Source organism: Drosophila bipectinata, chromosome 3R (assembly GCF_030179905.1).
Source record: "Drosophila bipectinata strain 14024-0381.07 chromosome 3R, DbipHiC1v2, whole genome shotgun sequence".
Classification (NCBI taxonomy): Eukaryota; Metazoa; Arthropoda; class Insecta; order Diptera; family Drosophilidae; genus Drosophila; species Drosophila bipectinata.
In genome coordinates this window covers 1,796,992-1,809,404 of record NC_091739.1, presented here as the reverse complement: position 1 = coordinate 1,809,404, position 12,413 = coordinate 1,796,992, and the positions used below count along the sequence as shown (strand labels likewise).

At 39.1% G+C, this 12,413-nt stretch overlaps 2 protein-coding genes across 4 annotated transcripts; one reads left to right on the top strand and one right to left on the bottom strand.

Annotated features, from left to right (window-relative positions):
- Window positions 1-5,053: 5,053 nt before the first annotated feature.
- On the top strand, window positions 5,054-8,873 carry LOC108130749 (homeobox protein Hox-A5). 2 transcript variants are annotated; one of them, XM_043212059.2, is made up of 3 exons: window positions 5,054-5,135; window positions 6,604-7,479; window positions 8,340-8,873. In XM_043212059.2, exons 2-3 carry the CDS (start codon window positions 6,648-6,650, stop codon window positions 8,843-8,845), a joined length of 1,338 nt encoding a protein of 445 aa, XP_043067994.1. In that variant the 5' UTR covers window positions 5,054-5,135; window positions 6,604-6,647; the 3' UTR covers window positions 8,846-8,873. The 2 variants fall into 2 exon arrangements, with proteins under 2 accessions (XP_043067994.1, XP_070137049.1); XM_070280948.1 differs by lacking the exon at window positions 5,054-5,135 and adding an exon at window positions 6,179-6,196.
- A 210-nt stretch (window positions 8,874-9,083) lies between these two features.
- Vps39 (vacuolar protein sorting 39) lies at window positions 9,084-12,225 on the bottom strand. Of its 2 annotated transcripts, XM_070280947.1 has the most exons (8): window positions 12,085-12,225; window positions 11,989-12,031; window positions 11,559-11,931; window positions 11,263-11,500; window positions 10,953-11,200; window positions 10,011-10,894; window positions 9,556-9,958; window positions 9,084-9,478 (listed from the first exon to the last, which is right to left on the bottom strand). In XM_070280947.1, exons 1-8 carry the CDS (start codon window positions 12,152-12,154, stop codon window positions 9,176-9,178), a joined length of 2,562 nt encoding a protein of 853 aa, XP_070137048.1. In that variant the 5' UTR covers window positions 12,155-12,225; the 3' UTR covers window positions 9,084-9,175. The 2 variants fall into 2 exon arrangements, with proteins under 2 accessions (XP_070137048.1, XP_017104995.2); XM_017249506.3 differs by having other exon boundaries at window positions 11,559-12,031.
- Between the last annotated feature and the right edge of the window lie 188 nt (window positions 12,226-12,413).

The following is a 12,413-nucleotide window of genomic DNA, read 5'->3' as shown; positions in this document are numbered from 1 at the left end:
GCCATGCGACTCTATAGTAATAAAAATATTTTCCTTAAATTAAAAAAGGATAACAGGGCAAGCCAACCATGGTCTCTAAAAATAGCCCACATTATTTACCTCGTTTCGTTTGTTTTAAATACATTAAAAAGTTTTATTTTATTACTAAACAAGAAAGGAAAGCTAACTTCGGGCGGAGCCGAAGTTTATATACCCTTGCAGTTAAAACCGGATATATATCGCAAACATCGGATATAGTTGGCCGATCCTTATGAGAATATGATAATATTTCCCAATTTATTATAATACAAAAACGAAACCTAAAATTGTCCCAAACTTCTATCTTCAAAAACACAAAAGTTGGGTCATTTCCGATCGTTCAGTTATATAGCAGCTATAGGATATAGTCGGCCGATCCTAATGAAATTTGGTAGGTTGGATCATCTGGCCAAAAATATAATCTGTATTAAGTTTCAGCTTTCTATCTTCAAAAACACGAAAGTTGGGTCATTTCCGATCGTTCAGTTATATGGCAGCTATAAGATATAGTCGGCCGATCCTTATGAAATTTGGCATGTCGTAATGGTTTGCCAAAAATAGCTCTCTTGTCAAATTTGAATTCTCTAACTCTAAAAACACCAAAGTTATACCATTTCCGATCAATCAGTTATATGGCAGCTATAGGATATAGTCGGCCGATCCGGGCCGTTCCGACTTATATACTGCGTGCAAAGGAAAGAAGGGTGTGTGCAAAGTTTCAAGACGATAGCTTCAAAACTGAGAGACTAGTTCGCGTAGAAACGGACAGACAGACAGACGGACAGACAGACGGACAGACGGACAGACGGACAGACGGACAGACGGACATGCTCATATCAACTCAGGAGGTGATCCTGATCAAGAATATATATACTTTATAGGGTCGGAGATGTCTCCTTCACTGCGTTGCACACTTTTGGACAAAATTATAATACCCTCTGCAAGGGTATAAAAATACTATATGAACTTTGTATTCTATATTTGTCGTTTTTATACTTTGGAATCAAAACTAATATCGCTTATTACTCATATGTATTGTTGCACTTGAAAAAAATATATATGTACTTAAGGAAGTAACAAAAAAGGACGGCTGGCTATAGTCGAGCTTTCCGACTATATTATACTCGGTACTCATATCTTCCACCTACAATTTAACTAAGCTTCATAGATAAAAGATTAAACTCTAATTGGATGTATTCTCATCAACAAATTTTAGTTGCATACTTACACTAAAGACAGTAGGGAAGTAGACTAAAAAGTCTATAACTCCTGTAAAATTCTCCGGTTTGGCTGCTTTTTGATTTGTAGGTGTAGATTAACCATTGGAACAGTTTGGCATCGAAACATATTCCAAAAACATTATCGAACCATTAACGCTACAACCAGACTTTTGTTTTGGTGGCGGGAGCGGGCGTAGCAAAATTTTGACACAATACTTCAGATTGTTTTTCAGATACCATACCATATGTATGTTAACTATAGAAATAGTTTGGCATCAAAAAAATTTTATGTACTGGCGCTACAGAAATTCGCAATTTGTGGCAAAATTTTGAAACAAACTTGAACTGCGTGATGTAGAAGTCTCCAAGCGCACTATCTCTAATAGTCTCTGAGATCCACGCGTTTATACGGACGGGCGGACAGACGGACACGGCTATATCAACTCGGCTAAGTGTTCTGTTCAAAAATATATAAACTTAATGCGATCGGAGATGATTCCTTCTCTATGTTACATACATTCACACGACTACAATATACCATTGTACTTTACGAGTACCTGGTATAAAAATGTTGAAGTTAACCATGCCCTTAATTAAACCCGCAATGCAGCCCTGAGCTCAGTAATGGTAATTTAATTTGGGAGTTTTACCAGTTGCCTTCCTGGTCGCCTCCCTTTACATTCCCTATTCTTTCGTTCGTGTTCCTTCATCGCTTCGTTGCCCTTCGCCGTAATAATTCATAATGAAAAAAGTTTCGCTTGCTCTTGTTTGTGTTTTATTTATTAGCTTACATTAAAATGTTTCTGTGCTGCTGGGATTTTATTTAATAAAAATAAATAAATGTTATGGTTATGGCTACTATCCCCCCGATTCCCCGTCTCTGTCAAAAATATGGACATCATCATCATTACTGAGATGGTATCTCCTCTAGCTTATCACATTCGGAGAACGAGGACGACGAAGTTTATCAAAAGGCCAGGGCTCAGGAACAATGGCGACGCCGGCAGAATCAGAAGGCCCCCATGTTATCCTCTTCTTATCCCATCTCTTCTGTGGAATTTTTAGCCATGCGCAGTAGCCAATAAAGTTATGTGTACTTACATATGTATGTATGTATATGTTTGCGTTGCTGCTTCAGCCTTAACTCGTTATGAATAAAAATATTAAAAGTTTTGGTAAATAAATTAAAAATTAACTGTGCACATACATACATAGAGTAAGTATAAATAGGAGGTTTTATTGATGTAGGTTACAGGTTTGAAAAGCATATTTTGGCTCTCCCTTTCTCTGTCTATCGTACTCACGATTTGCAGCTTTTGTGGCAGCCATTCCAGCGCCAATGTCGTCAGCTTCAAGTTGCCGCCCAATTCTTGTGGGTACATTAGTACTAATGATGATTGAAACGACAAACGTGACTCCGTAGCACTCAAAAGGGTGATTTTTCCACCCGTGGTTCTCATACCAACATTTTAGGCAGTGATTTTCGAATGTGTCTTCAGAATGTCAGAAAGTTTGCCGCCATTTGCCATTTGTTTTTTTTTATTTTTAAGCTCTTTATTTTGGTTCTTTTGCTTCAATCTCTCACATTGATTTACTTTGATGGCAGCTAAATGGGGCTTCTTCTTCAACAATGCGCTAGCAGCGTAATGATTGTTAAGGGGAGGGTAAGGTATTAAATTTTTTTTTTTTTCATTTTTTTTTTATTTTTTAAATTGAATGCATAATATCTGAAGAATATTTTGTCAAAATTTCAAGTCAATTAAAGCAAAATTGACGAAGTTATTAGTTATTGACGAAGTTGCTTGCAAACGTTTTACACTGGATTTTGTTTTGTTTAAAACTTTAAAGCGTTATTCCCACAACTCACGTTTTCAAAGTCGGTGCCCCTCATAACTTCAAAACTACTGCACCGATACTTTTGAAATTTTAAATACTATTTCTGTACATATTTTACGAGGTAACGCTGTCGAGTTTTTTTTTTTTTTGTTCATAATTTCGATTTTGCAATGACAAATTAACCGATTTTTTCCCAAAAAATTGAGTTTTTCACTTCAAAGTCTTCGAAAAAATTAAAAAATTGCAATTTTCAAAAAACCTTTACAGCGTTACCTGGGGCGAACTATTATTTAACGAATGAACTTGCATTTTTTGATTACAAATGATCCAGCACCGAGTTATGAGGGGCACCGCAATTCAACTTTTTTTGGCGACACGTCCGGACAATTGCTACCATTGCCACGTTTTTAAATATTTTTTTGTAAAAATTTGATAAAACATTCTTCTAATGTCATACTTTAATATGCCGTTGGTTGAATAAATAAATTTTAACTGTGTCGTCAGGAAAAAAATCACAAAAACATGACTTTTTTCGCATGATTTGACCTTACCCTCCCCTTAAATTGAAAGCTTGGTTGAGGCGGTAGTTGGTGAAAGTTTGCTAATTGCGCTAGCCGGGAGGTCAGAGATGGGAAAGTTGAACGTCTAACTAAGTCGTATTTTAAACGGAGAAAAATTTAACGCGTCAGTTTAATTAAGTCCTAAGCTTATAAAATCCATAAATCCTTACGATTTTAAAGCACTAAAATTTTGTTGAAGAAAAGAAAAAATACTATACTTCTTACGACAAAAAAAATGTTTTTTTTTTTCAAAATCTTTCCTGTTATTTTTTTATGTACAAAAATATTCCCTTACATATTTTTCATAAAATTATTTGTTTATTGCTTCAATAATTATCTCTGTCCCCACACCGCTCCTCCCCAAAAACAGTTTCCACTTAATCAAAAATTATGATCAATCCTGCGGCGCCATGTTGTTTCTCATTTATTATTTTCACTGCTTCTGGCACCGCCCACTCAACAAGCGCCAGTAAGAGCGAGGAAGATGGGGCGAGTGAGCCAATTATCCATTTATTTCATAATTTCAATAAGTTTTCATACACTCGTAAAGAGAGTATTCTGTCATGGTGGCTACAGTATGGGAAAGTCCCCTTTGATAGGTGGGAGACTTGGGTGGTGGGTTGCGGATTGTGGGTGGTGGGTTCGTTGATGGCTGAATCACTTCGGTGGGTGATTCGTTTTTATGTAACTCGTGTCTTTCTGTCTGGTGGTTGATTCTGAAAAATGATGATAATGATGTTGTTATGCCTCTGCCACCTCCTCCTCGTTCTTATTCCAGCATTTCCTGGGCTCTTTTACAATCAAGGCCAGATTAATAAGATTTCAATGCCCTTATTGCAAGTTTCCAAAAAGTTAAATCCAATCTATTAAGTATTTCTTATATTTTGTTAAATTATTTTAGTACGTAGTATTCTTTTATAATCACAACAAAAAAAACGCTAAAGTTCTTAAAATTACTATTTTCCTCAAGGTGAACAGTATATACATAAAAGGTTAAAATGCTATCAACATTGCCATAGCTGTATTTTGAGAGGAAAAAATACAAAGGATGAGCTGGGAAAAATCACAACTCTCCCAAGCACACACACACAGAAACAATCACTCACCCGGATACATACATAGACACAAAGTTACGCTACAGCAGAGTTGCCTGTGTCGACGTCAGCGCCAACGTCTGCAGATATTGTAAAAATTTTACGGCCACGAACTTTTGAGTTCAGTTGTGTTTGCAACACGAACGCGTTCGCTTGCTTAACCGGAAGCTAAAATTATCTTCCATTTTTACTTCGATTTTCGCTTGTCCTCCGGAAGGCGCCGAATTGTAGGCAACACTTTTTGAAACACCGCCGGGAAAGCTTATATTTAAGATAAACTATCCACTTTGAACCAAGTGCAAGTGTTCTTTTCTACAGTTACACATTTGAAATATTTATGGATTACAATTTGACATGATAAGAATTTACATTTAATACAATGCACACCAATTTGCATTGTTAGAAAGGTTTGTAAAAAGAGAACAAAAGAAAAGTCTTAAAAACAGCAGTTAAAAGGTTTCAGTCTGATTTTCTGATATATTTAGTCTGATATTTTCTAAAAATAAACCAAATTTGTATTTGATTTTGTTTTTAGTCGTAGAAAATTTACATTTAATTATATAGTGACAATTGTATTCAAGATAGTTTATCAAAGTGCTATTTCCTTCGACTTCAAAAATATTAGGTTGAAACTGAATTGTATAAAAAGTTTTATCTTTAGCATTAAGGAATAAAACTACTGCATATTATTAGGAGACAAATTTAATTTTTTGTTAACAAATTTTTTTAAAGGTACTCGGAACATATGTCGGAACATTAGAATTTTACGTGGCTTGAACTGGATTTAAGCTATGTTTAGAGAAACCCCTCTATTATTAATTTATCACTAATAAGGGAAGCAAAACCAACTGATTACCTTTAGTGTATATCAGTACTGCTGTTTTTTGACTGTTAAATTACAAAATTTCTCTAGATCACGAATACATTATTGCGTTGTATTTCATCTGTTATCATTTTTATAAAATAAAATAAACTTTAACATAATTGCCTAAAATCGGAAATAGGTATCTTTCAGGATCATCTGTGCACATTCCCTTTGAGCCTGTAGAAATACACTTGTTACACCAAATTTGGATTCCCTTAATGAAGCTCACTTGGAGCACGATGTTAGCTATTTAGTTAAATCTTCTCCAATTCAGCTTGAGACATTCACACAGTTAGCTTGCGGCCCAACAATGGCACCGACATTTGAGGTGAAGGGCGGGATTGGGGATAGTTCACGCCCCTGGGTGACCAACAACAGCAACAAACGCAGCAGCAGATGTACACCGAATGTAGCCACAATGAAGCAGCAAACTGTGACAAAGTCTCAATTAGGCTATCGTATTGCGGCGAGTAGAATCATGGACTGTGTGCAAAGGAGAGGGCACGCAATTAAGCAAATGAATGCACGCGCAGACAGTGCAAACTGATACACTGCCAAAAAACGGCCAAATAAAAGCCGTTACACTAACTTCATAGATTTTTGGTATAACAAATAATGTAAAAATCTAAAATTTATTGTATTTTGGTCCATTTTTGGACAATACTATTTAGGGTAAAAACGTATTTATTGGAGCCAATTTGAATATTTGGTCTTTATTTTAAAGTTCAAATCAAAATTTAAATATTTTAGATAAATAGTTAAATTTTTTAACGGGTAGAGAAAGCATTAAGTTAATTCCATCTCCCTAACAACAACCTCCTAGTTGTTTTGTCATTGTTCAATCTCAGACCAGTCCTGACCAAGCACTTCATGGTAGAGCAATTGCGTCAGGCAAGGATCACATTTCACTTAATTGTGGATTTAATCAGGGAGTCGTTGACACCCGGCAAAGCCCTACACAAAAATGCATTGAAGCAACAATTAAGCTCTGGCATTTCGCCTATTTGCAGAGGCGACGTAGCGACAACTTGGAGACAGTGGCAAATACCTAAGCATGCTGCAGAATCCTTCTAAATATCACGCAAATCCCTTGTCGCACTTTTTGGCATTGCATAACACACAGGCCAGCGGCGCAGTAGGAACAGGAGGAGTAGGAGTTGCAGGCGCAATCCCTACACATGGTCAACCACATCATGCGCTGCCCACTGCGGCGCTGGCAGCAGCTGCTGCTGCGGCGGCGGCCGTCTCGGCAGGTCAAAGTTCGTACCAGATGGAGCACCAGCAGCAGCACCATCACCATCAGCAACAACAGCATCATCATCAAATGCAGCAGCATCATCATCAGCAACTCCACCACCCGGATAGCCACCCACCGACAACTAGCAGTTGCAGCACAAGCAACAGCAGCAACAGTAGCAACCACAGCATTAGCAGCAGCCACCACCGGGAACAGTTGGCGGCGGCTGCCACTGCGACGTCGCACGCGCAGCTCATTGAGGCGGCAGCGGCGCATTCCTCCCTCGACGTGGGCAAGTCCTTTACCATCGCCGCCATTTTGGGCCTGCAGGGCCAGCGCAAAGACTACAACAATGCCATCAACCTGTCCTTACACGACAACAACAACGAGAACAATAATAACGGTAAAAACAAGGGCTATACAAACAACAGCAACAACATCAACAGCCAAAGTGTAAACAACTTTAACTGTGATAGTAGCGCTGGTGGCCGCTATCTTAGTGGACATCCGCACCAGACAGGATTTGCGGCGGTTGCTGCCGCCGTTGGAGCAGCGCCTTCCGCCCTGCAGAGCCTGCAGCAGCTTCACCAGCAACACCACGCCCAGCAACAGGCCAGTCTCAGTTTCCAGCGGGAGAAGCTCAAGTCGGGTAAGTGAATGCTTCGGAATTAAATGCTGCTTGCATACGAAAAGCAAAAATTAAAATTTCATCTGCTTCATAACCTTTAATCTCCCCTAAAACAAAGTGCACTTCTTACAACATTTACAAACAAATGTATTAAATTTTAATCATTAATGTATTTGATACAAACTGATATAATTAAGTAAGGACGGTCATAGTCAAATTGCCCTACTATATTATCACATAGGATAGTGGAATCACCACAGAAGGAATCACCTCCGATCCCATAAAGTATATACATATGTATGTACATATATTCTTGATCAGTCACAACAGCCATCCCCCAAATGGTACATTTGGTACATTTCTCTAGCGCCATTTCTGATAAGTACTTTGAAAAAGTTTTGATGCCAAAATGCTATTTCATTTCGGGAAAACAAAAAAAATATTTTTCGAAAACTATTTAAGAGTACAGCTAGTTTCTAGTATCTAGACTTTTTTAGAACTTCGAAAGGTTAGTTAAAGAGTGGATGGACAAGACTTATCTTGTGACTGACTGGGTGACATACAGTTGGGCAGCTCGCTCAAATTCAGAAAATTCTGAATTTTGTCGCTGGATTCTTTACCTTTTAAAATTCCTTTTAAGGCTACAGATGGATTTTTTTCAGGGCTCCCACCTATAGGCTAGATTATAGATATGACTAGATCAACTGAGCGGCTGTTGATGCTGATCCAGAATAAATTTACTCCACGGGTCGGTGCTGATTCCTTTTCCCTGTTAGATACATTTGCACAAACACGATGTACCCTTGTACTCTACGTTGTCACGGATAAAAACAACATTTTTATGTAATATTTTTATGTTTATCCGTTAATATTATTCCTAGATTCGCACAAGAAGAGTACGCTTAAAAACAAACGTGTCCGCACCATTTTCACGCCCGAACAACTGGAGTGCCTAGAGGCGGAATTTGAAAGGCAGCAGTACATGGTCGGTCCGGAGCGCCTCTACCTGGCCCACACCCTAAAGCTGACAGAGGCGCAAGTGAAAGTGTGGTTCCAGAATCGACGCATTAAGTGGCGCAAGCATCATTTAGAACTAACCCAACAGCGTTTGGCGTTGATCAGACAGACGCAGCTTCCAGGAACGACAATGCTAGGAAACCCGACAAGTTCAGCTAATGCGAGTCACGCCGGTTCAACTGATCCTACGTCGGGACGTAGTGCAGTCTCGCCCAGCCTGCAGGATGAAGATAACGAAGATAGCAAGCAATCGCTGTCTCTATCCGGAGCCATACCCCCACTCAGTCGGGCGCAGTCTGAATCGGACCTTTCCATTTGCAATGACTCCTTGGATGGAGATAGCTTTATGGATGGAAGTGAGGAAACCTAAAACCATTCCAGTGCAAAGTATTTTCTTGTAAATATATAAAAAAAATATGTAAAATATGGTTTTTCATTATGTTTAAGGTTTTCCCCTGGGTAAAGATTTTTATGTGACTTGAAGTAAGTTAAAGTTGAATATTTAAAGTACATTATTCTGCTAAATACACAACAAACTTTTTTTTTATCAAAAATACTTTAAATACTACTAAGATATTTTTCTTTTATTATTTTAATTATAATATGTATTTATGGGATTAAAAGAATCATTTATTTGAAACTAGTTTATCTTGATATCACATATCGCTATATACTAATAAATGTATAGTAATTATTAATATTATTTTTGACCGGCTGCCTGAGCAATACGATCATAACATGATAGATGTACTATATCACCATTTGGAAATCGAACGAATCTTCGTGGAATATTGAAGGGTTTTTCGCAGTCTGAACACAGCGTGAACTCGTTCACTTCGAAACTAATATTTTTTTTGGCTTGCAATTCCTTTTCCAGGCGGTTAGACTCCGCTTCCAACAAACCACACATGATTTGCGACTGGTGCTTTTCGGCCAGCATGCTGCGAAGTGATTTATCGAGGTATTGCTCAATTTGAGGCAATGGCATGTCATCGGGAAGAAGCTGTAAAGGTTTAATTAATTAATTAAGGATTAAAAATATTTATAAAATAAAAGTTAGCAAACTAAGATATGAATTACCGGAACAATGTCAAATGGATTCAGTTTGGTGGCGTATTTATTAAGCAGGTTCACTGCTACCTCTCTATTGACCGTGGCAAAATCTGTATGCAATGGAACTCCTGCGTAAAGAGGCTCTACAGCTGGCATTAGGATGCACTTAACAAGCTTATGAAATATTTCATTGTCCTCTTCGTAGTTGGCTTCGGCATATTCCGTTGCTTTACACACATCTCCCAGGACCTGGATAAAGATTGCCAGCACCTTATCGTGCTGCTTAAGACGACCCAAAATAAGCGCTCTTTCCTCCAGAAGAATGTTGGCAGGAAAATCCTCTAGCACCCGATCGGGTGAATATTTATCGGATTCTTTGAGCATCTTAAAAAGTTTCTCGCGCAAGGTCTTAAGCTCAGAAACATCCTCCCTGGACAAAATAAGAGATGATTAAATGGTCAAACTGAACTATATTTACATACCCTTTTTCCTTTTCAGTCAACATTTTTTGTATTTTTCCGAAATACTGTTTGATCAGAACGTTGTGGCGCAGGGTGTTCTCATCATTCCATACTGCGATCAGGTGCTCTAGGTATGGAATAACCAGGGCCTTATGTTTGCTTACCAAAAAGTCTAGCACTTTAGCGCGAGGCAGGGATTCCACCTCGATTAACTCTTCTGTGAATATAGCAAGGCCCTCCTCAGGGTTTTCCTGCAAAACCCAATCAGCGAACTCGAAGATCAGTGGAAGATGGTCGGAACCCAGCGCCTGGAGATATCGTATGGTACGCTCTCGACCCTGCAGAACTGACCCCTCTCGACCTGCTTGATCTTTCAGCAAATTAAGGGCATCTCTATGCTTGCCTTTTACCTGGTAGAGAATTATAAGTTCTGAGATCTTGTTATACTTTTTAAGTGTCCTCTCCGATTCCTCCAAGTGACACTGATTGAGCCGTAGTATAGGAGCCACCATTAAATCTTTTGTTTGCAGGTAGCACTTGAGCAGTGTGGTGTCTATAATTTCTAGCAAAGACTTTGATGTGTTCTTCGTATCACGCAACTTTACCACTTCCCGCTGGCGGGCAGCACTCAAAAATTCTATTAGAGCTTCGTAGGCATTCTCTAAATCGGTTTCCTCCAACGTCTGCACACTGGGCATAGGAACAGCGTAATTTTCACTACCTTGTTTTGGTTCCGGCACTAGGTTGGGGAACAATCGGATTACATCGTATGGGTCTACAGATGCCTTTTCAAACTCCTTCATTGCTTCTGAAAAGTCTTTGTTTGTGAAAAGGGCCTTAGCATTTAACATATGAATCTGACGAATGATTTTTGTCTTTTCCTCGGTTGGTTCATCCGAAATTTGCTAAAAAAAAAAATTTGTATTTACATTACACGTAAAGTAATTTCAGTGGGTAACTAACCGTTAACTCAATAGCTAGTTGAAACTTTCTTTGTTGAATCAGCTGCTCGCGCTGTGTGGGTATGTCTACAAGGCGTATGCACCACAGCTCCGAGATGGCGGCTGCAAAAATGATTCCCTGGCTGGCCCGAACCAGAAAACGCGTCTTTACCAGTTCGGGAATGATCTGCACCAGTGTATCCTTTCCCATTAGACTGCGAACCTCGATGGATTGGTTCACGCGGCCGATGACGTAGGGTTCATCCCATACTGAAATTTTTCGCGTAAATTATATGCATTTCTCTCCGCAGAAAAGTCCGGAAATTTCTCACCTAAACCCAAAATGGAACTTGACCACGGTATCGGGGGTGGTGAGTTCTTGCTCTCCATGCCACTAGGCCGCATCTCCTCTTTGGAGAGGTCTTTGTACTGACTCGGGTCGACGACTACCAAGTAGTTATCCTTTGAAATTCCCAGAAAGTTATTTCGGATAATACAAGTGCAGGGATCTCTACTGATAGAAGAGGAGGTGAGGATCAGATCGTGTTTTTTAGGCGGTATGACAGATATCTAAAAACATAATCTATATTAATGAAGAAAAAACGAAACAAACCATAAATGCTCTTACGTCGTAAATCACATATTGGTCTTTGTAGCCTACGCAGACTGTGTGGCCCACCCAGCAAAGGGATTTCGGTACGTCAGACAGATCTATGCTTATCGCTAAGGAGTCTATCATATTCGTTTTCCAATAGAAGAACACTAGCTTCCGTCTAATAGCGCAACACAGGCGTATGAGTGTAACCACGTCACCGGTAGTTGATTTCTCTGAGCCCACATCCATGGTGAACAAAGTGCAGCCTTTCGTATTAGGTGCACTATGCAAGAAGGCAAAGTTACTCTCCACGCGACTTATGTCGCACACCTGCACCAGGTTGTCAGTCAAAACGAACAGAAGATTCTCTGCGGCCACTACCTCCATTTGACTGATGGCTTTCCGGCTGAAATTTTTGTTAAACATCTTCATATCTACGTCCCTCTGACCTTCAATAACGTACATGATTAACTGTCCGCTATTAGTGCCCAATATTACATGGTTTCCTACAATAAAACAGTAATGAAGAATTGTTCAAAAATAATTATAAGAATATTACCATAAGCAGCAATGGACTCAATTTGAACGCCCTTCGTCAGGATAGGATGCACACTGTAAGCCTGGTGCATCTTGTTTATTTATTTATCCCCCAATCGACGCTTGATAACGGCTATAAAAGGAGCAAGTGCATCCGCCCAAGAGTTTTATAAACATGGGAAACCGTGGTATCGATATGAGTCAGCTGATGGTTCATCTCTAGCGCAGTCTATCGAACTAGTTCGGTGCAAAACCTGCCATCACTAGTCCTTTTCACTTTAGCGAGGCGAAATTGTCACATTTACATTTGACAAAATTGTAAGTTTGTATACACTGCGAGTGCTAAATACG

Bases quoted from the DNA above. Each gene is read 5' to 3' on its own strand.
- LOC108130749 (XM_043212059.2), top strand. From the start codon at position 6,648: ATGCTGCAGAATCCTTCTAAATATCACGCAAATCCCTTGTCGCACTTT. The intron at 7,480-8,339 runs GTAAGTGAATGC...TATTATTCCTAG, and splicing joins GCGGGAGAAGCTCAAGTCGG to ATTCGCACAAGAAGAGTACG.
- Vps39 (XM_017249506.3), bottom strand. From the start codon at position 12,154: ATGCACCAGGCTTACAGTGTGCATCCTATCCTGACGAAGGGCGTTCAA. The intron at 11,501-11,558 runs GTAAGAGCATTT...TTATGTTTTTAG, and splicing joins ACCAATATGTGATTTACGAC to ATATCTGTCATACCGCCTAA. The intron at 9,959-10,010 runs GTATGTAAATAT...TATTTTGTCCAG, and splicing joins TTGACTGAAAAGGAAAAAGG to GGAGGATGTTTCTGAGCTTA.